This window comes from Macrobrachium rosenbergii, chromosome 3 (assembly GCF_040412425.1).
Source record: "Macrobrachium rosenbergii isolate ZJJX-2024 chromosome 3, ASM4041242v1, whole genome shotgun sequence".
In the NCBI taxonomy this organism is placed as follows: Eukaryota; Metazoa; Arthropoda; class Malacostraca; order Decapoda; family Palaemonidae; genus Macrobrachium; species Macrobrachium rosenbergii.
This window is the reverse complement of record NC_089743.1, coordinates 24,191,547-24,213,818: the sequence shown is the minus strand read 5'-3', so window position 1 is coordinate 24,213,818 and position 22,272 is coordinate 24,191,547. Positions and strand designations below refer to the sequence as shown.

The 22,272-nt window shown below is 43.1% G+C and overlaps 1 protein-coding gene and 1 long non-coding RNA gene across 2 annotated transcripts in view; one reads left to right on the top strand and one right to left on the bottom strand.

Annotated features, from left to right (window-relative positions):
- Positions 1 to 22,272, bottom strand: part of LOC136853241 (fatty acid hydroxylase domain-containing protein 2-like) — a 78,438-nt gene that overhangs the window by 25,687 nt on the left and 30,479 nt on the right. The window contains exon 4 of the mRNA XM_067128621.1: positions 5,180 to 5,325. Within this exon, the coding sequence (XP_066984722.1) occupies positions 5,180 to 5,325 (146 nt within the window). The remainder of the gene's footprint in view (positions 1 to 5,179; positions 5,326 to 22,272) is intronic.
- Positions 5,220 to 20,797, top strand: LOC136853260 (uncharacterized). Its single transcript, XR_010857403.1, has 3 exons — positions 5,220 to 5,352; positions 7,301 to 7,550; positions 20,544 to 20,797. It is a non-coding gene; the product is annotated as an uncharacterized lncRNA (long non-coding RNA).

Below are 22,272 nucleotides of genomic sequence, written 5' to 3'. Positions count from 1 at the left end.
TTCATGTCAGAAAGCACTTTGGTGCTGGTGAAACCCTACCTAGTTCCTTCTCCCCCTTGTTATAAGAGAGAGGTCAAGGGAGACACCTCCCAGCCACTGACTGGGAGAGGATGCCCAAAGTGCAATCACCAGTACCCTGCCCAACTCCAGCATGTACTTCAGCCCAGATGCTGCTCTCAAAAGAGGGAATAAAGATGGAATAGAATCCATCCCTAGACTTACACCAGGCTTAGGATTCCTTGGACAAGATACTGACCTCAGCAACTAGCAAATGGGTCTTGCAAATGCCTCACCAAGCGGAATGCCCAAACCCTTCTCTGTGAGACTCTGAGGAGTTGCAGTGAGAAGAGATGTTCTGCTCACCTGTCCACTACGATCGTCTAATCATGGACAGACCGAAAGAGCAATGTGCCCTCTTGCCAGTGGTAAACCTGATCCACAGACCATGCATGCAACTAGAAAACAGGCAGTGCAACCCCTTAATGAGCAGGGCACACAAACCCCTCTCAGCGTGACTTCAAAGAGTCATAGTGATAAGGAGACATCTTGCGTACCAAGTGAACAAGCCCAACAGCCTCAACTTGATGTGAGTAAGAGAGCTAATTAAAAGATCAGAGGGAGCAGACCTTGAGTCTGAGTGAGTTGCCACCATGGTGCTGACCCTACCTGGGAAAGCCGATCACTGCCAGTGACTGTTCCCCCCCCCCACCTCCCCCAGTAAGAAGAGCATTCAAAAGAAGTCTATAAAGACTTCTTAAACAAAGACTAGACCTTCCCTTCTCGATGCCTGCCTGTACGGAGAAAGAAAGCAAGGTCGAGGTGGGGGGTAGATGACAAAGTAGAGGACAATGAACAAGAGTGCTAATGACTCTCCTACTCTTCCCTCTGCTCACCAAGCTTGCCCCATACCGTAGGGCTGATTGAGTCAGGAAACAAAGACTACCTCACACCCATCAGAAGAATCTACCCCAGGAGGAAGGACTACTGCAACTGGAAATCTCATTTTCCAATGCAGCAGTCTATTCAGCTGAGAACACCATAACCATCAGAATGTACCTCAGAAGACTGTGAAAGCCTTCTTCCTCTGCCAGGTTAAATTAGGAAGGCCATGGAATAAGGACTACCTAATCCTTAGTAGACCAAACTCCCTAAGGGAATTCCATAATGACTAAGCGTTTTGGACACCTGAAAAGTTTATATTATTAGTATATTGGTACATAAGTCAAAGAACGACACAGCTGCTGATGAACCTCCATCAGAAGCTGTTACATTCCCAGGAAACCCATGAAAAATTTCTAGCAAGAAGAAATCTATAACATTGTTTTCGACACAATGCTTGTTCACCTCAGCGTCTACTTGATCTCTGGGAAAGAAAGAGGCGAGGCAAAACCCAGCAGTGGTCCATTCCGTAAGGTCAATGCCTACTCAGGGCCCACAAACTTGGCAATACAAGTAAGGATGGCATCCCTCCTCTTCAGGACCAAATTTGTCCACAGGTTAGCCATCTGGTGGGCCAAATAGGTAATCGCCCTATCTCCAGACTGGCATAGCCTCCCGAAGGTGGAGTCCTCTCCTGGGATGATGGCACCCAAGGAGGCAGCAGCCTTGGACACTGTGAAAGACCAAAGGTCCAGCCAGGAGACTGCCTGGAATGCTGCCATGGTGGTACCTTCCAGGCTCACTGCCTCTTCCTGTGAGTGTGTGTGATACTCTCTGCACCAAGCTGCTGCTGCGAGAGACTTGGGGTCTATACGCACCAGGTCTGGGTCAACCTGTTTTGTCAGCAGGGACCCCTCTGAGGACGTGTAGTAGCACTCCTGTCGAGGCAGAGGAAGAGAAAGTAGCTTACCCAAGCAATTGGAGCAATACAAACTCTCCTGCCCAGAGACCAGAGTGTTCACCTGCTCCAAAACTGCCTCGGTTTGGGTTCCTTCTTTGGTCTCCAAAAAGCTTCCAGGCACGATGGACAATCCACAGATGCAGCCATGGCCCCTTCCCTGAGATCGTTGTGCTGGAGGATCAGTGCAATGATCTCTGCAAAGGTCCTCTGTATCTCGGGGTGTCCGAATCCTGGGGGAGAGGACCTTTGGGTCCTTCCAGGACATGGTCCTCCCAGTCTACTCTCCCTGTAGGAGGGAGAACCTCGGCAGACCCCAGGATCCCTTCTTGACCACTTGGGCATACATCTGAGGTGATCCGACGACCGAACCCAGAACATAGGCCTTCGTGGTAGGGCTATGTTCAGATGTGGCAACGCAATCGGAGTCTTTCCTATCAGACTCACGCCTCCTGGCATAACCCCAGGAGGTTAAGGGGATAGGTGAGAGGGATCGAGCACTCTTTCCCGCCTTGTTGGAGGCCGAAGCCCTGGCAGAAGAGGAAAGCCGTGGGCGATCACCAACCCACAGTGGTGAAGGCTGCATGGGTCTAGGAGAGGGCCCTTGTGCACATTGACGTGGCAGGGTGCTGTCCTGAGGAGAGCGCACGGGTTCACATGAATGTACACGGAGGCTGTTGCCAGGTGAGCAGACCTGTTCACATGAACGGGGGATGACCAGAGGCGAGAGATTGTGTACTCCCAAGCGTGAACTCAGGCTGTCCTCATGACTACTCCAGTCTTCTTCGAGGCCGTGGCCTCCTGACGAGAAGAAGCCTGTGTGGAGGGCCTCCTCAAAGCTTCTCCAGGTGCTCGGACCTTTGAGTTGGAAACACCTGGACAGGACAGTGGCCGAGTACTTGAGTGAGAACTAGCAGGGGGTGAAGAAGCATCTGCATGCTTAGTCATCTCTCTAGTGCCTGAACCAGACCGTGGAGCTGACTTCCCAGTGCTGGTGGAGGTGGCTCAAGGTTTCGGCGAACCCCAAGTACCTGGAGTGACTTGGTCTTGCTTGGAGGTCTGAGCACTCGAAGCTCCCAAATCACATACAGAACAATCATCAGTAGCTTCCTCTACCCAAGTGTCCGAAGAGACATGGGCAGAGCACAGTACTATACCAGTCCTGGAAGGTAACGTCCCGTAACTGGTTTCGAGTGTCCAGGTTGGTGCGACTCAAGCACTTGAAGCTCCCAAGTCACAGGGTCTCTGCGAGACCAGTGACATGGCCCTTGAGTCCAGAGACTGGGGAGAGCCAGCGAGAGACCCTGAAGCTCCATGACAGACTTTGGGGGTGGGCAACCTTCTTCCTCTGCTGGTGGGCTTTGGAAGGAGAAGGTGAGGAGGTGGCAGCGGACAAAGAAGACGACGCTGATTACAACTCCTCTTCTCTGACTTCTTCTCAGACATCTTCTTCAGGAGCACTTAAAAGAAGTTGGTCCCCGATGGAGGGGGGGTGGGGGGGTAGCAGGAACAGTATCAGGCACAGCAGAAGAAAGGGTTACAGTAGGGTAAACCTGAGGCGTATCATGCGGAGACATACTGTCAATGACAGCAGGGGTAGTCAAAGGCAGAACAGTGCATCATTAAAGTCATTGTAACCGTAGCAGTGGTGGCAGTTATGGAAGCATGACTCACAGGGAGCATTAAAGGGCACAAGAAGATCTCAGATGACTCAAAAGGCCTTGCACGGGAAGAACACCCAAGAGGCCTAGAGAGAGCCACGTCTCCCAGAGTTCCTCAGTCTCACCTGAAGAGGCAAATGTCAGGTCAGGGGCAGCAGTCTCCTGCTCCAAAGGGATACCTCCCCCTCAGAGCAGACGGAGACTACTGAGCAGAGGTTGTCCTGATCACCCACCACCAATGCTGACTTCCACTTGACAAAGCGAGCGAAGACGACGAAGGGGAGATCGTTCTCGTAGGAGTGACAGCAAGGCAGGGATGCTTCGCAGGAGGAAGGAAAGAGGAAGAAGGGTCAGCAACCAATGGTGTTGTTGGCAGCGTGTTACCCCTGGACGACACCTTGGAACCCTTCTTATATTTCCTCCTCTGCGAAAATTCACCCACTGCACCGGCAACCAGAGATGACACTCATAACACATAGAGTTCTGGTACAGTCATGCCTCCTGTCACTAGTGCAAAGGACATGAGGGTCAACATCAATGGGAGAGTGGTAATGAGTACACGGTTTAGAAGCGGTGCTGGGGCATAACTGCTGGGTACTGCCCTTCCACACAGGCTTGGATGATTCTATGGTTTGCATCGCAAAAGAATATCAAACACACAATCACATCAATACAGCACAAAAACAAAGAAAGAAAGATCCCACCAGGAAAAACAAAGCACAATGGCAAGCGAGGCAGAGAGCAGCAGACAGCACCTCATCACACATCAGCCGAAAGCAAAGTGAGTGCTTACCGTCCGAACGGGCGGAACTCCTACCAGTCGGACAGTAGTTAACTACCTAACCACCTTGTCTGAAAGTTAAACAGCTGTTTCCAGCCTGCACTGAAGCATATTCCTTATGTAAAGACCGACGATTTGTATATTTGTGAAGGAACAACGTTGGTTTTGTCTTCTACTGACATGACCTCAATCATGGCCTTTCAGGAGATAAGGGTTAAAGATAATTTAGGTATCTGGCAAAATGGTGGATGTCACTTCACATACATACCAAGTCAGGATGAAGAGACATCTTGTTAAATAACTGGAGAATTACTCAGGAATGTTATAAATCTCATTCTATCCATAAATGTGTGCAGCTGTCTCATACACACTTACATGATGTCAGTTGTTAGCAGGCAAATAACTTGATCCAGTCACTTGGAATACAGTGCTGGATATTAGATACATAAATTTTTAAAATAACATTAAAAACTGATTCATAACATTACCATTCAAAGGATGTTATAATTTCTATAAATCCTGGGCTAGAATCTTCCACAATTCAGGAAGACTTTAGCCTGAGATTTACAGAAGCTAACATCCTTTGAATATCTGAATTAGCTGGTAATGTATTTTTTATATTTATATAACTAATACCCAGTACTGTATTGTAATCCAAATTTCATTTCACTCCCTCCGTTACACATACACTCAATTCTTTCTGCTAGTTTTAAATGCCACTTAGTTTTCCCACTCCTAAAAATGACTGCAATGTGCTCAAATGAGCATTTACCAAGTAAGACAACATGATAATATTAATCAATGATATCTGATTCCCTAATTCATAACTACTTCATATCCTCAGTACACAGTGAGCACTCAACACAAATCCTATTGAACAAAAGAAGTAAAACTACTTACTTTAATGAGCTTTCCATTTTCAACAGGTTCATTGGTGCCAGGCTGGATCTTGTAACGCCTTAAGAAGGATGGTTTATTGAAGACATCCATTAATGTATAAATGGAACCAATTGTCCAATATACAAAGTAGGATACAATAGTAGATCCTGAAACATTGGAAATCTCAATTATTAGTAAGTATAATGAATGACCTAGGATATTACCAGTATCATTGGAGATGTCTATCCAAATCTTTATATGAACACATAACCCTACTATAATGTGGTTCTCAATAAACCAAAATGAAAAACTACCCTAAATGTAATGACAAATATGGTCTCTAAATGTAATATAAATAAATTACTCAAGTTAATTATGTAGCAGAGGTAAGAAAGTCTTTTTCAGTCTTGGGTCATTTGCATTTACAGATCTTGCTACTTTGGTTGGATATTAAATCAACATTAAGACAAATACATAATCTCAGTGATCTGGTCAAACTACTCAACAATAAACAATAATAATAATAATAATAATACAGGTTTTGTTAAACAAAATGGCAGTTTCAACAGCATTTATTTTATATAGTAAACACTTAATTCGTCTTATTAATTGTTTTTCTTGCGCTGGAATGGTTGCAAGCAATTGACCAATATTCATATCCGGTGGTTTAGTGATGTGTAGGAGGTAGTTCTCGTTGAATGTCGACTAGTTTCGCCCTCCTCGTTAGGGCATCATTCAGGGCGAAACTAGTCAACATTCACCGAGAACTACCTCCTACACATCACTAAACTACCGGATATGAATATTGGTCAATTGCTTGCAACCATTCCAGCATAAGAAAAACAATTAATAAGACGAATTGAGCGTTTACTATCTAAAATAAATGCTGTTGAAATTGCCATTTTGTTTAACAAAACCTGTATTAAAGGTCTTTTTCCTAATTTTACAAATAATAATAATAATAATAATACACAGATACATACATACATACACTAACGTGTTTAATGAACTACCTTATAGTTTAAAAAAATTATGAATTATCATTTTTTTAAATCAACACACAGGCAGTCCTCGCTTATTGGCAGCGTCGGTTAACAGCATTTCGGTGTTATGACGCTTAGCTAATAATGTTGTTAACTAGATGTTTGCCGTTGGTAAGTGGTTTATTGGTGTCGGTAAGCGATTTATCGGCATCGGTAAGATGTTTACTGGCGCTTACGGCATTGTAAACACCATTTATTACCATAATTATCTGCGATTTTCAGTTATCAGTGCACGGCAGGGAACAGAACCCCTGCCGTTAACCAATAATTTGCTTTTTATAATTATTTCTTCATGAAAACAAGAATTCAACAATAATTTTAACTTTAATATGGTAGCATGAAAAATCCCACAACAGTCTGTTGTGGTGATGCGTCATCACTTGCGAATCCTATTCCCGAACCGTCCCCAGATTTACAACTGCAAACTGATGATGACCTTAGTAACAATAAAAACAACCCTCTCCAAGATCGATATGATGAAATGTATTTTATTGTCTTATCGTTAAAATTCACAAGTTGAATTGCAATTATTATGGTTATGTATGTTTTTGCATTTTACAGAAAGTTTTTGTTAAAAACAAAATGTGTTAGTGAACTTATGGTCTTAATTGTCCCACTATTTTATTACTGATGATCTTTATATTATCTCACATTCATTTAACAGTATATTAATACAAATAATATAATATACTATAATAATGAATAAATAACTATAATTAAAAACCATGAAAATGGGGGAAAAAATGTTTTTGCGGCAGTAGTGATGTCTGATTATGATCTTGACCCCACAGTTCCGAAATCCGAAAAATTCCACAAACCGAAACACATCTGGCCCCGAGGATTTCAGGTAAAGGATTGTGCACCTGTAATCTAAATTTCATTATCTTTTCATATTAGAGACTCCACTTCTTTTTACTTGACAATTATGTGTTCATGTCTCCGCCTAGGCATCTACATATGTGGCTGAATTCTATCATTTTTATATTTTTATTCTCCATTTTTCATCTTTTACCATGAGGTTTAATTCAAACATTTCTACATTGGTTTATTATTCATACTCTTTATAAAAATAATGAAATACAGTACAGTATATTTTTAGGTGTATAGAGAGATGTCACCGGTTAAACCAGACTATCGGCTAAGACAGACACCCTGGCCCCCCTATTAGTCTGTCTTAATGAGGGTCGACTGTAGTGCTGATCTTCAGTCCTTTTACTGCCAAGATTGAAGTAGCCCTTTGTTGTTAAAGGTACAAGAGGAAGTCTAATATCTCAGGAACAGTGGCACAACCTGGATAAATGCTTAAATCACCACCAACCACAAAAATAGTTCCACTCAGCCTAGTATGGGTAAGTGCTGCCTTTCTATATGACTCAAAGACTGCTGTCGTTGCTTGTTAAAAACCTTGTGCATCTAGAGTGCTCCTGCATAACTCCAAGCATAGATATCTAAGGTATCCAGAGTCAAGTGGAAAGTATGAATGACATCAGAATATTCTTTTTCATGTATTTTTACCTCTAGTTTGGGAGCTTCATGAACAGGTTTACCAAAAGAAACATATTTTAAAACTACTCCTGACTAACCCAGAATGGAGCTGAGGAATCATTTATGATTGCTGGCACTCAAAATTACCCAAAATCATTGCAGAATGGGTGAAAGGTTCTACCAAAGTTTCAAGAAGACACCCAACCTCTAAGCAGCCATATCCAACTAAGCTTAAACAGTATACAGGCAGTCCCCGGTTATCGGCGGAGGTTCCGTTCCCAATGGCATGACAATAACCGAAAATCGACAAATATCGGTGCCAATAAGCAGACATTGGTACCGATAAGCAGGGATCAGCTCCTCTGTTAGGTGGGTATCAATGCCAATCTTTGGTTATCAGCGCCGGTAAACGGATATCAGAACATATCGATGCCAAAAATCCAGTTATCGTCGCTGAAAATCCGGTTATTGTTGTCGCTAGACAAGCGCTGTAAAACCACATTGCCAATAACCAAGGCCACTGATAACCAGGGACTGCCTTATTGGCAGGTTGTTGAGACTGGTTGTAAGGTGTCCCATGTCACCACACCTTCAAAAAGGTTTGAATATGCTGACCCTTCTGAAGAAAGAAACGGTACTTTCTACTCAACTGTCACTTATCATATATTTTAATGGCATGAATCTTGGCTTGATTTTCACCCAACATTTCTCAGTTCATGTAAATATCTATACTGCCAATCAATAAAGGGTTAATTCTTTATACCACTGACTTCTCAGATTATGTCAGTGTGGTCATATTGTTGGAAAATGACTGACAATTCCGTCACTTGCCTGACAACTGTAGCCTTATAAGCACTAGATAAGTTGCCTTAAACTTCAGACAGTTATGTGACAAACACACCTGCCTGCAATGGTTAAGTCTAGTGTTAGAACTAGAGCAAGAGGTATCAGGAATGCTACTAACCTCAGGTTCTAACATTCTGCCACTAAAGGAGATATCTCCTACTATTGTCTCTGAAAGAACTGAAGTTGTCCAAGAACTGATTTCTGCACAATTAGAGAACAAACCATGAGCTGGCTACAAGGAAGCAGTTAAATATGTAGCCTATCATAGCCTGTCACAAACATAAGGAAATCAAAACTCCACAGATAATCCTACATAAGCACTGATGCCTCAACTGGATGGACTAAGGTAACTTGAGCTCTAAATCCAAGCTTACACATGTAACTCTAGTTGCCTGTTCAGATGTTGCTTCTCCCAACTGATTCCAAGTCCCAGTTGCTGACATAACTGGAGAAGTCATTGCAGGTGTCATGAAATTCCTCTGGAGGTGATAGCATCAAAATCTAGAGCCAATACTCAGTAAATATCTGTGAAACAGTGGCCAAACAGGAATTGAAAGTCTCAAGATAGAACTTAATAATTTCCCTGCCAAGATGATGCCAAAGGCACCTCATAAACTATAAGAGAACAGAAGCATGGAAATGAACATCCAGAGGATAGAATTGCTTAAAAAAAATCTGTACAAATAAAAAAACTAAGGTTACAGATTGTATCCTGAAAGAAGGCTATCTGAATTATGTTGATCTAGTTAACACTGATGACAAGGCACTAATACCTTGGTGATTACAAGGAAATAGCTGTAAAACCACTTACTGCATCTTATCCAACATCAATCTCTTACTTCCATTGCCTGGTATGTCTGCAGTAATCCAAGAAATACAAGAGCTACTGGCTGTAACAAAAGTCAAAGGTTAAGAACTGCCTTATCTCTATACAAGCGATTATATTTTCTGATTACTGTACTAACAATGTGTGAGGGTAGTCTGCTGTCCTCTGGAAGGAATTCTTGGGCAACAAGCACTCATGCTGACTATACCAGGAGCTCCTTGTTGCTTTCTCCTCCCTAGTTATAATCTCCCAGATAACACATTTGGTCACTGCTTATTCAACTTATAATTGTTATACTGGAAATCCATGAAGAGAGGTGTATCCTAAGAAAGGTACCTTTATTTAAACAATGTATCCTAAGAAAGGTACCTTTATTTAAACAAACTATGATGGTCTAAATGACATTTTTATGATAAAATAAAGTTTTATATATACTTACCAAGTAATTACATTACTTACAGTTTCACTTGCCAGCAGTTTAAAAATTTTGAAATTCGCCGTAGGGCTAGTATCGGTGTAGGTGACTCAGGGTAACAGAGGAACAACTTCAGCCGTGAGCTCAATTGTTTTTGCCCTTCTTTCCATATGAGGGGAGGAGGGAGGGTTCTGATTCATAATTACTTGGTAAGTATATATAAAACTTTATCATAAAAATGTCATTTTTTTTATATATAATTTACCACATAATTACACTGCTGAATCCCAAATTGACATGGGGGTGGGGTATATGGATTTTTTCTACCCCAAAACATTATGGATGATAATGAGTTAGAGAATAAAAATTATCAGCATTGGTACAATGCTTGTTGTTCCTTACCTGGTAAGGGAGCTGCTGCAGGTAGATACTGCCTCTGGTCGGCGCTATCTTAACCATGTAGGGTGTGGCAAGTTAGCCCTGACGCACCTCTACATCAGTGGGGGCTCTGCAGCAAGGGATGATCCCGGTGACTAACAAAGCATACAAATAGCCAGTTGCTCCTGCCCTGGGCACAGTACTACTGACACACCAATTGACCAGAATAAAAAACACCAACATCACCTACACCATAAAGCAAACAACCACCACCCATCCAATAAAAAACTAAGACTGGTGGGCATCCAGGTACACAGCGGCCCTAGGCTCCCCTTACAACTCAACACCTTAGTTCAAGGCGAAGAGAAAAGGAGGGAAGAAACGCTTCCTACACTTCCTCCTCCAACACCATGCTAGCCATAGACAACAGCCCCAAAGCACTGCTATTATTGAAAATGATAATTTCCACATCACAAAGACAACCTTACACTTCCAATAAGTTGCACGAAGAATCGACGATAGAGATAGGTTGTGCTTCAAAGCTAACGATGTAATGACCGCTCTGATCTCGTGAGCCTTACCTCTGACGGACGTTAAGGCCTCCTGAAGATGGGTCTCAGTGATAAGATCCCTCAAGAAGAACGACAAGCCATTTTTGAACAGGAAATGAGACGGATTCTTAACTGAGCACCTTAGATTTACTCGTAGGACATCGAACCTTTTCCCTTCTGTGCAAGTAGTACCTCAGTGCCTTCACTGGGCAAAGAACTCTCTCCTCATCATCTGGGCCCAGGATTTCCATCAGGCTTTTAATAGTGAAGAAACAAGGCCAGGGTTTGGTTGGGTTTTCATTTTTAGCTAAAAAGCCCAGGGTAAATGAACATACGGCATCACCTTGGGAAAATCCAACTCTCTTGTCATAGCATGCACCTCACTGACTAGCAAAGTGGTCGCTAATGCTATACAAGGAAGAAGGTCTTCCTAGTAAGGTCTTGTAGCAAAGCTAAACAAAGAAGCTCAAAACAGGGTCCCGAGAGCCATTTCAAGACTACATCTTCCAAGAGACAGCCTTCAGTCCCTTGGATTTGGAGGTATCAAAGGACTTGATGAGGTCGGACAGGTCCTGATTAGACGAAAGATCCATGCCTCTGTGCGGAAACACCGAACTGAACATTGCCCTATATCCTTTGATCAAAGAGGAGGAAAGGCCCCTAGATGTCCTCAAATACAGAAGAGGTCTGCAATGTCTGCTACAGACATCTTAGAGGACGAAATGTCGTGTCTTCTACACCAGGCTCTAAAGATGGCCCACTTGGCTTGGAAGACTTTGTCAGAGGAGGAATGTTTGCATTTTGCAAATGCCTCTGAAGCTGCTCTTGAAAACCCCTTCTGTCTGAGGAGTTTCTTGGCAGTCTGAACCCTGTCAAGGCCAGAGTGGACAATCCTTGGTGGAATCAGACAATCCTTGGTGGAATCGCCTGAATTGGGGCTGTCTGAGAAGACTTGGCATTTGTGGTAACAACCTCAGGAAGCCTGTCAGAAGCCTGAGGAGATCTGGGAACCATTGCTGCCGCAGCCAGGATGGGCCACTAGAGTCATCGTGACATTTGTGTGGTTGTGGAACTTGTCGAGAGCTTCCCATATTATGCAGAATGGCATGATGGCATAAAGATCTTTGTTTGACCGGTCTTGTGGCATGGCGTCTGTTGCCCATGCTAGAGGGACTGGCAAACAGAATACTGGAAGATGATAATACTTGGATGTCGCGAAAAGATCTAAGAGAGGTCTCCCCACAGCTTCCACAGATCCTCACACACCTGCGGAATGAATGAAAGAATGATTTTGAGTTATCTGGCATCGTGACAGCTGGGTCATTGATGCCGATATCAAATAAATGAACAACATAGCTACTATAAAAACAATAAACAGATAAGTGGACACCTCCTTGGAAGTAAATCTAGAGCTGCTGCTTTGGCCAATCTGTCAGCTTCTTCATTTCCACTCACACCAGCATGTGCCAGAACCCAACAAAAACTAATGTGTTTCTTTGTATAATAGTAGGTGACCCATTGCTGAATTTTTAAAGCCAAGGGGTTAGTAGAGTTAAAAACATTAAGTGCCTGTAATGCACTCTTAGAATTACTACAAATTGTAAAATTTGTTTCATCAATAATCACTATTTTTTCAATAGCACTTAAAATCCCTAGTGACTCTGCTGGAAAAATAGATGTTAGAACAGAAAGTGCATCTTTAGTGCAAAACTTATTACTAAAACTCCAAACCCAACGCCAGCGCTGGATTTGGAGCCATCTGTGAATATACAAGTTGAATCCTTATGAACCTCACTGTGTTCCATAAATATATCTCATTTTTCTTATAACCATAAAAATATTTACAAAATGAAATTTCTAATAATTTCCATGGCGGGGTTACTGACATTTTATAAGGATGCACCCCATTTCTACTGATATCAGTAGTGCCAAGTAGCTGTTTAAGCCTATACCCGTAAGGTTGTGGACATTTAGAATGCATTTCATAGTGCCTAAAATGTCTTTCGCTTGTTATAATTTGAAAGGCTTGAGAACTGGGAAGTCTCTGCATCCTATACCAGTAGCGAAGGATGGATGACTGGCGATGGAGTTATAAAGGCAACTCCCCAGCATCAACCAACAGGCTTGATATTGGCGAGGTCTTGAAAGCATCAGTGGCCAGTCTAATGCCTGCATGATGTACTGTATAGAGTCAAGCATTTTCAACCTGCTGGGGGTTGCAGAAGAGTATACTTCACACCCATGAAACAATTTCGATAAAATCAGAGCTTTATGCAACCTTAAAAGTACTTTAGATGAGACACCCATGTCAACCTAAAATAAAAAATTAAACCTAGGAATTTGGTTTCCTCTACACAGGGAATTCTATGGCCTTTCATATATATGCCTGGGTCTGGATGAAGCCCACGAATATGGCACAAGTGGACAACAACTGTTTTGCCAGTCAAAAACTGAAACCCATTTAAATCTGCTCATTTAGTTTTGCTATTTACTGTAAGCTGGAGCTTTCTTTCAATAACAGACATCCTTGATCCTGAAAATGATATAGAAAGACCATCAACGAAAAGTGTGTGCAATACATCATAAGGAATATGAGGAGAAATACCATTGTTAGCGAGTGCAAATAGGGTAACACTAAGAAAGCTACCTTGCGGGACCCCTTCTTGGAATTTACTTTCTGATAGAGTATTACCAACTCTAACTTGAAAGCGTCGATGTGTCAGATAGGCCTTAATAAACAATGGCAGTTCTCCTCTAAGTCCTGATTGATGGATGGCTTTAAGGATTCCATATCTCCATGCTGTGTCATAAGTCTTTTCAAGGTCAAAGAATATAGTAACATGACGCTGTTTTGATGCAAACAATTTACATATAGATGACTCAAGGCAAATCAAGACATCAGTAGTAGAATGCGTTTTTCTAAATCCACACTGTGCAGGTGATAAATATTGTTTTTTTCTAATACCCAAACAAGCCTTGCATTGACCATCTTTTCCATAATCTTACAAATACAAGATGTCAAGGCAATTGGACGGTAGCTTGCACATAAAAATTTGTCCATTCCCAGTTTTAAAAAGGCTAAAATTAAAGCTAGTTCCCAAACTGATGGGAAACTGTGATCATGCCAAATTCTGTTGATAATCCTAATTGTGAAAAGCTTAGTGTTCTTACATACATGCTTAATCATTGCATATGGAACCTCATCAGGGCCTGGGGCTGTATCTGTTGACAAGGCAGAATCAAATCCTCTCTCAGTAAATGGAACATTGTAGGGTTCTTCTTTATTGGATGAAAAATCAAATGGCTTTTGTTCTTCCCTGGAATCATAATGGAATTCAGGAGATGTGTCCAGTTTCTGGGAAACTTTTTCAAAATGGTCTGCTAATTTGTTACTCATTTCCAATGCACCTGTGATGTACTGCCCATTAGCCCTTAGTACAGGGGGAAGGTTAGGAGTATATTTGCCCGCTATTTTATGGACTCTTCTCCATACAGCTGAAGGTGGGGTTCTTTTATTCACTGAAGAAACAAAGGATGACCATGATTGGCAACGGGCTGCTTTTAATGCTCGCCGGAACTGTGCTCTACACTTTTTATATACTATGATGTTAAGTTCTGTTTGATTTCGTTGGCATCTAGCTAGAGCAGTTCCTGTGGCTCAGTGAGGTAACTGGAGTTCAGGGGACCACCAAGGAACTGGTCGATGGAGGAATAAGCCAGCGGTTTTAGGAATGGAATGCAATCCAGCAGTGTGAAGAGTACCATTAAGTAAATCAATGGCATCATCAACACTGCTAAACTTACTCGCATCACCTTACTACAAGGTGAAGAGATAGGAAGAGAAAATCCTCTACTTCCTCCCTCAGTGCCATGCCAATTACAAATAATGGTCCCAAGGTACTGCAAAATTTTCAAACACTGTTTTGACTTCAAGGAAAATTTAGAAGTGAAGAACTATTACACTTCCAGTGGGTCGATCGCCAAACAGAAGTTAATGACATATTGACCCTGAAAGCTAATGCAGTAGAGGCAATTCCGGCATCTTAGCTTTCCTTTAACAGGTAGGCAAATTGTTCTCCTGAATCTGAGTGTGTCTCAAAAACAAAGTTCTTTGGAGATGAAGGACAGTGCATTCATAGACCAAGGGTGAGACAGGATCTTGTCCAGACACTCTAGGTATGGATGGCGCTCTGATTATAAAGCTTTTTCAGGTAAAACCTGAAAGCTCAAACTAGATATTTCGCTCACTCTCCCAGAGCCAGGGATGTCCAACAATCACTTAAGGGAGAAAGCACAGATCCTGTTCACAGACTGTGTCTCCCTGAGTAGAATCTGCTTGCTTGTCTATAGTCTGAAGCTCACTGACTTATTTGGCATTTGCTAGGGCTACAAGGGACAGAGTTTTCTAGTCAAGTTGAGAGGCATGGAACAGAGAGGCCTGTTAACCACTCAAGAGCTACGTCCGAATTCCAATATACGGAGTAGACTCCTCTATGCCTTGGAAGTCTTGAAAGACTTCATAGGTCGCTAAGATCTTGGTTAGAAGATAAAACTAGACCTTTGTGTTTACATACTAAGCCTAGCATTTCTCTATGCCCCTTGAAGGTGGAGGAAGGAGAAAGCCCCTTTGGTGGTGCTCAAGCATAGGAAGAGTTCTGCTATCCGAACTAAAGAGGAATTCACAGACGAGATGTTATAACCATTACACCATCGACGAAAGACCGCCTACTTAGATTGGAGTACTTGGCAAGAAGACTGTTGTAGTGAAAAGTTTTCTGCTATCTGATACAGATGGGAATATACTTAGGACTGTGGTCTTGTAACAAGATTACCACAGTCTAGGGGTGCAATAGGATCTGTAGTTGAAGTTGTAAGTGAAAAGCTTTCAGCTACTTGAGAGATGAGACGATTATGTTCTTCCGAGGGCCATGTCCCGGAAACTACCCAGTTCCTCAAGCATGCTTCCCAACCCAGATCCTAGGCATTTGAATGGAAAACTAGGTCTAGATTTGTAGTATGAAGGCACTCCCCTTCCAATGGTTTATGTTCGGACAGCCACTACTGTAGGTCCAACCTAATTCAGGACTAAGGGAATAAACAAAAGTGTCCAGCTGCGTTTCCTTGTTCCAAATGTTAGAAAACCTCCTTGCACTTTCCTTCAAAACCTCCTTGCACTTTCCTTCAAAGGCAATAGGAGAAGTCAGTCATCCAGGTAAAGAATGATGTTCCAGAACATGAAGTCAAACACTAGAGGAGTGAGGACTCGAGAGTAGGCTTGCAGTGTAGAGGCCAAAACACAGATCTTCACACTAGAGGACTCTGTCAAGCCAGACAGACTTGAGATACTCCCAGAGTCCAGCAGGGACATGGAAGGATGCTTCCTCCATAACTTAGGTCTTCATCCAAATGCCCTTGGAGAGTGGATGACAGGATTGTCTGGTTCATCTCTATCCCAAATTTCGTCTTCTATTCTAAGAGAAAAAAAGATCATTGCAGGCTGTGCAGATTTGCTGACTACTATGCGGTCTCCCTGACAACTGAGGGAACTTGCAGATCCTTGTCCTGACTCGTAGACCACCATGTGGACAAGCTGCTGACCCTGCAGACTCTTTGGCAGTCGGCGGACACTTGGATATTCGAGCAGACTCAATTATAATGGACTCCATAACACTATGCACAGGACGAAGACATGTGTGGAAAACAAGAAAGCCTAGCACAGGCTTAACTGTGAGTTTGACAAACTGAGCCAAACCCTTCTGCAAAACAGACGGTTCTCTCAACTGTGTCCCGAGGGAAGAGGAGATGTAGGCCCAAAGGCGAAAATAACAGGGCTGAATGCGATTGTGACTCCCTCAGCAGTAAAAGATCACCCGAGTTTTCTTGAGGTTTCAAAGTAAAGAGCAGAGATCTATAAAAGATATCTCAATTGTCCTTACCCACACACGACAGGACTCAGAGACAAACTGAGGCAATGTCTCTCGACTCAAAACTGGAAGTCCTGTATGTTCTTAATCAGTGCTCCTGCTGTCTAAGATGAGGGAGCTTTCTTCACAAAGCTCAAAAACACTGGACATAAATGTCCTCATCTGCAAAGGACACAACTCTAGACACTAACTGTCATGGAGGGGGCGCCCGGTACTGAAAAGAGGACCTCTCTATATGCAGACTAATGCTCTCCATATGGTTCCCAGATGCAGGAGACTGATACTGCAGAACTGGTGCCCAGGTTATCGGGAACTGGCGCAGGTCACTTGAAAAAACCAGAGCCAGGAACTCAATCAGGAACTGGCACTCAAGAAAGAGCAACAGTGAGTTATAAAAAACTGTTCGTGAGCAGGTGATAAATGTTCACAGGCAGGAGTCAAGTACTGGATAGATATTGACGCTCTGGAGTAGGCGCCAAGCGTTCTGGAATCAGCGCTGGGCACTCGGGAGTTGGTGCCGAACTTTTAGCAACCAGTGGCGAGCACACAGAGGTATATAGCGGGCGGTTGGGAACAGGTGCTGAGCGCTTGGAGACTGTGACTGGCGTATGTCGCCAAGAGGAGAATCTCTAGTCCGTTGAAACATAATAGGAAACTTCTCATTGTCACTACATCTCTTCAAGGGTCCGGCCATGCCGTGAAAAACACCTAGAATGCTTCTTGTCAGCGATAATTTTGAGTCCGATGACAACTGGTGGACACTAAAAGGGGCGCCCTTCCAACGGCAGTCTGAGGGTCTGCCACTACTGGAACTGTGAGTGAGAAGTTCTATTGAGGGTGTGACTTCCTATGGGACTAACCTCCTTTGGACCTTTGGTATATCTTCTTCCCTCCATCTAGGAACATGGGGGGGGGCACCACTCTGGAGCCACTGGATGCTTGGGAGTTGCTGGGTGCTCGGGTGCTGAGCGCTTATGAGTGCTGGAAGAGTGTTTTGGCGCCAAATACTGGCACTCCACAACTGGAAGTTCAGGAGACAAGCGCTGTGTACTTCCAAACCGGAATCTATATCACTAAAGTACATCTTTTTGGAGGCCTTTTCAATGGTTGTCTGCCGAGGCCTGGGACTGGACAACAGGCTCGATTGAGGGGGAAAACTATCCGGGGGAAAACCCCCTTGGACTGCAAGCATGTCTTCTACCAGGTTTAGGGGAGCAGGACAATGACCTTTGGTCTAGGAGATCCAATGGGCTGGATAGTCACCTCGTCCCCTACACTTCCGGCAAGACGTCTTTTCAGTGGCTGTCTGTCGCAACCTGGGACCATACAACAGGTTCGGCTGAGGGGGCAACTATCTGGGGGACTTCCCATCAGCCTCCACTGGACTTTCAGTATGACTTCTCCCAGGTTCAGGTGAGTAAGACAGTGACTTAGGTCTAGGAGAACCGACAGGCCGGATAATCACCTCCTCCACTGCAGAACACTTCACTATCATTAGGTTAACTTCTGTTAACCCATACACAAGACTGGCAAAGGCACGGGAAGGAAGTGAGGGAGCCAGATGTGGGAAAAGATAAGTGGGATAGTAGCAGGAGAGAGAAAATTAATGTGGGAAGAGTTGGCGCTGGGTGCTCCCAGGTTGCAGATGGCGCCAGGTATAGCTGGGCGCCAGGTGAGCTAGTAGCTCAGGAAGCTGGTGAGCACTGCTGGGCGCTCGGCCCCGAAGCTAGTGGGGGCTCCTGGGCACTTGGTGCCGATTCTCGGCTGTCCAGAGAGCCTATTTATCCAAAAGCCCACTGCCGCCAAAATAAGTAATTTCTCTCCTTACTACGCTCTGCCCTTACACTTTTTCAGTTCTCTGCACAAGAAAATGTAATAAGAAAGTGTTCTAGGTCAATTCTTTACCAACAATTATTTTGAAGTACACAAAGTACCATCACACAAAACAGCTCTCAATTTCTATCAAACATTATTTCAGACTTGGTGATATGTATTTGCCACCGAAAACATCAGTTCAGTAGCTACTCGGTGAAGGAGAGTTAATCAACTGATTGCAAAATTGCTGTAGCAAATATGATAAACTTGAATTAGATCTTGATAAAACAATAAAATTAATCATCTTGTGCACATCCACTCATCAGCAACAGTGTAGCCCCACCACATGTACCCTGTACAGTCATGTAGCCCACCACAGCTGCACACACCACAGTGTAGCCCCACCACAGGTACACTCTACAGTCGTGTAGCCCACCACAGCTGCACGCACAACAGTGTAGCCAAACACAGGTACACTCCTTTGTTGCTGTGTATTTTTGCACAGATCCATCTGTTATTCTTATTTCTGTGTATATTCTGCACAGGTTAGAATTCCTCATTGGGCGAGTGGGTTCTGTTCTCAGCTAGCACTCTGCTGGCCGCGAGTTCAAATCTCCGACCGGCCAATAAAGAATAAGAGGAATTTATTTCTGGTGATAGAAATTCATTTCTCGCTACAATGTGGTTCAGATTCCACAATAAGCTGTAGGTCCCGTTGCTACGTAACCAACTGGCTCTTAGCCATGTAAAATAAATCTAATCCTTCGGGCCAGCCCTAGGAGAGCTGTTAATCAGCTCAATGGTCTGGTTAAACTAAGGTATACTTAACTTATTTGCACAGGTTAGAGTCCTGTATGTCCTTAGTAGGCCTTGGCAGCTCCTCCGGGTCTCACCTAAGGATCTGCCTTGGCCTCCCATTTATTTTATTTTACCTCGTATTAATATTGATCATTGATGTTAACTCTCCCTTTGATGCGCTAGGTTACCTTGTGTTTGTTTTAGATTATCAGAGTATGTTACTCTTTGCTCAATGTTAGTGTCTCACTGGCAGAGTCCTGTAACATACTCCTTACCAAGCTAAACATAGCCTAGAATACAGTATCTAGCATATGAACTTAGATGGTCAAGTAAGTACCCTAGCAGCAGCTCTAATTGTAAAATGTAATGATGCATCTGAAAAGGCTCAAGGTTGGTGGAACTGAGGTCACTTGCAGAGTTTGTGTCCTATTCAAGGATGAAATCTCTGCTAAAACAGGAGCTGTCATAAATAGAGGCCTTCTGCCAATTTTGTTTGGGATTTAGTTCCCAACACCAGGAATTTCTGGTGAGGATCTTGAAGGAGGATGCGTTGCCATATCCCTTACATCCCTTATTTGAGCCTAATTCACACCTTATCATATCCTATATCCCAGTTACTCCCTGGAGGAATCTTTTTCACATTTTCAGACACGGCCGACAATTTGGCGACACCTCAGCCTGGCTCCGCCCCTCACAGCAATTTGGCCCGCATCCACGGGCAGGTGAGAGAGCTCGTCCCAGTCTTCTCCCGTCTCCCGATCAAGTCGGACATCTGTGCGCACTTACACTCTGCTGAGGGACCGCATGGGTACAGCCACGTGACAAGACAGCCACAAAGGGAACCTAGAAGCCCTAGTCCTCGGAGGACCACGCAAGGCTTGCAAGGAAATAATCTAGGCTGGTGTCTGTGTGTGAAAGTGCCCTCGGTTCCCCAATCCTTCTCTCCCTCTGTACACCCCTTCCCTCTGAAACATCCTTGTCTCCACAGTTCCTTCTCCCCCACTGCAACAGCAATCCATAAGGAAAAGCCATCCCGTTCTCAGAATAAATGGGAGTTTGTCATATTGTGAAATATTTCAGTTATAACATTATTTTGGTAAATTTTTTAATTTGTCTAAGCATTTTCAGTGCCGCCATCTTGTAAAGCAAGCGGCCCAATCCCCCCACGCCCAATCCCCCCTAGCCTAACTGTATCTGCTGATATCCCTTGCATCACTTGGGTAGAAGTATCAATCGATTTATTAATAAGTTAAGAACAGTGTGCACGTTAGCCTAACCATTAATTCCCGCATCTTCTCTTACAGGTGGTGTGAATTTGGGGCTGTTTTCCACTTCCCAAGATGCTCCCAGCCGTCAGTACTTCTGTGATTTTACACATTTTGCTAGCCCTGTAGTTGACTCCCCGGCATTTGGCCATTTCCCTGCTCTTGTTTGAGTTGTAAACTTTAAGAATAAATGTATTTTTGTAGCCACTGAGTATCACTGGCCACCTAATATTTCCCTCATTGACATAGTCTTGCTAGCGGGCGACCTTGACATGACATTTTCCCTTATTACATTTTCCTCTCAGTTGGAAAACATAACAACACAGTACACTAAGTCCGGGCAACCTATATATCATCAAAAAACTTAGAATGCAGTTGCCATGAAATTCTTTGTTTTAGGAATTTCAGCAAGTTCTGCAACGTATAATTATTTTCTGTTTACCGCAAACCAAATATTGACGATTCTATACATGACTGTCCCTTAGAGAGGATTAACATATGGTTCAGTCACAAGATACAAAAGCTTCATTTGTTATTTGTGGAGACTGCAATGCAAAGCAGAACGAGTGGCCTAATTCAAATTCCACAGATAAACACAGCCAGTCTGCTCTTGAGTTCTGTGTATCCTCTGATTTTGCCCAACTAATTGAAGAACCCGCACATATTTCTGGTAATAGATTACACCTCATATTCACAGATGTTCCAACTACTGTATATAAGCACTTCCAATCATTGCGCCATTGAGATGGCCATATCTGTCTATAAGTATATTCCTAATGCCACCATTGCCAAGACAGTCTGGCTGAAATCTAAGATCCTGATCCCAAGAAGTTGAATGAAATGCTGATGGCTAACTTAGTAAGGTATGTCCCTAGAAAGGTCATTAAATTCAGGACAAATGACCAGCAATGGTTTGATGACACATGTAGAAGAGCTTACCATCACAAACAGACCAAATTCAACACAAGGAGACGAAATTGTTCACATGAAAAATACAGTAAAACCCCCGTATTCGTGGTCTCACGATTCATGGACTCACCTACTCGTGGATTTCTCTATGGATAATGTATACACAATATTTGCTGAAAATTCACCCATTCATGGTATTTTTCACTGAGAAATATGCACTTTTTGTGATAAAACTACAGTATTACAATGCTCAGGTAACCAGGTAGTATTCGAGTTGGGATTATTCGCCGTACAATAATTCAATTTTGCAATGTGGTAAGCAATTAACCCTTAAACGCCGACTGGACATATCGTACGTCGACTAAAATTGTCTGTCGGGTGCCGAGTGGATGAACGGTACGTTGACTACAAAAAGTTTTTTTAAATATTCACGGAAAAATAGTTATAGGCCTAGTTTGCGAAAGATTTTAAATCACGCGCCTTTAGGGATGCTGGGAGTTCACAGATCACGCTGTTGTTTTGTTTACAAGCATTACCCAGCCGTGCATGCGCGAATTTCTTTCTTCTCACACTACAGAGCATCAGCGACGCATCTCAGAAATTCTTTCGTCACATTGTCGTAATTTTTGCACCGTTTTATATTAGCCATTACATAAAGTTTTATATATTAAAATATGCACAATTTCATGTAGAATACAGCAAAAAACAACCCATGGTTGTAGCATTTATAAGTTTTGAAATATTTTCATATAAATCATGATAAGTGCCAAAATTTCAACCTTCGGTCAACTTTGATTTCGACGAAATGGTCGAAAAAACACAATTGTAGCTAAAACTCTTACATTCTAGTAATATTCAA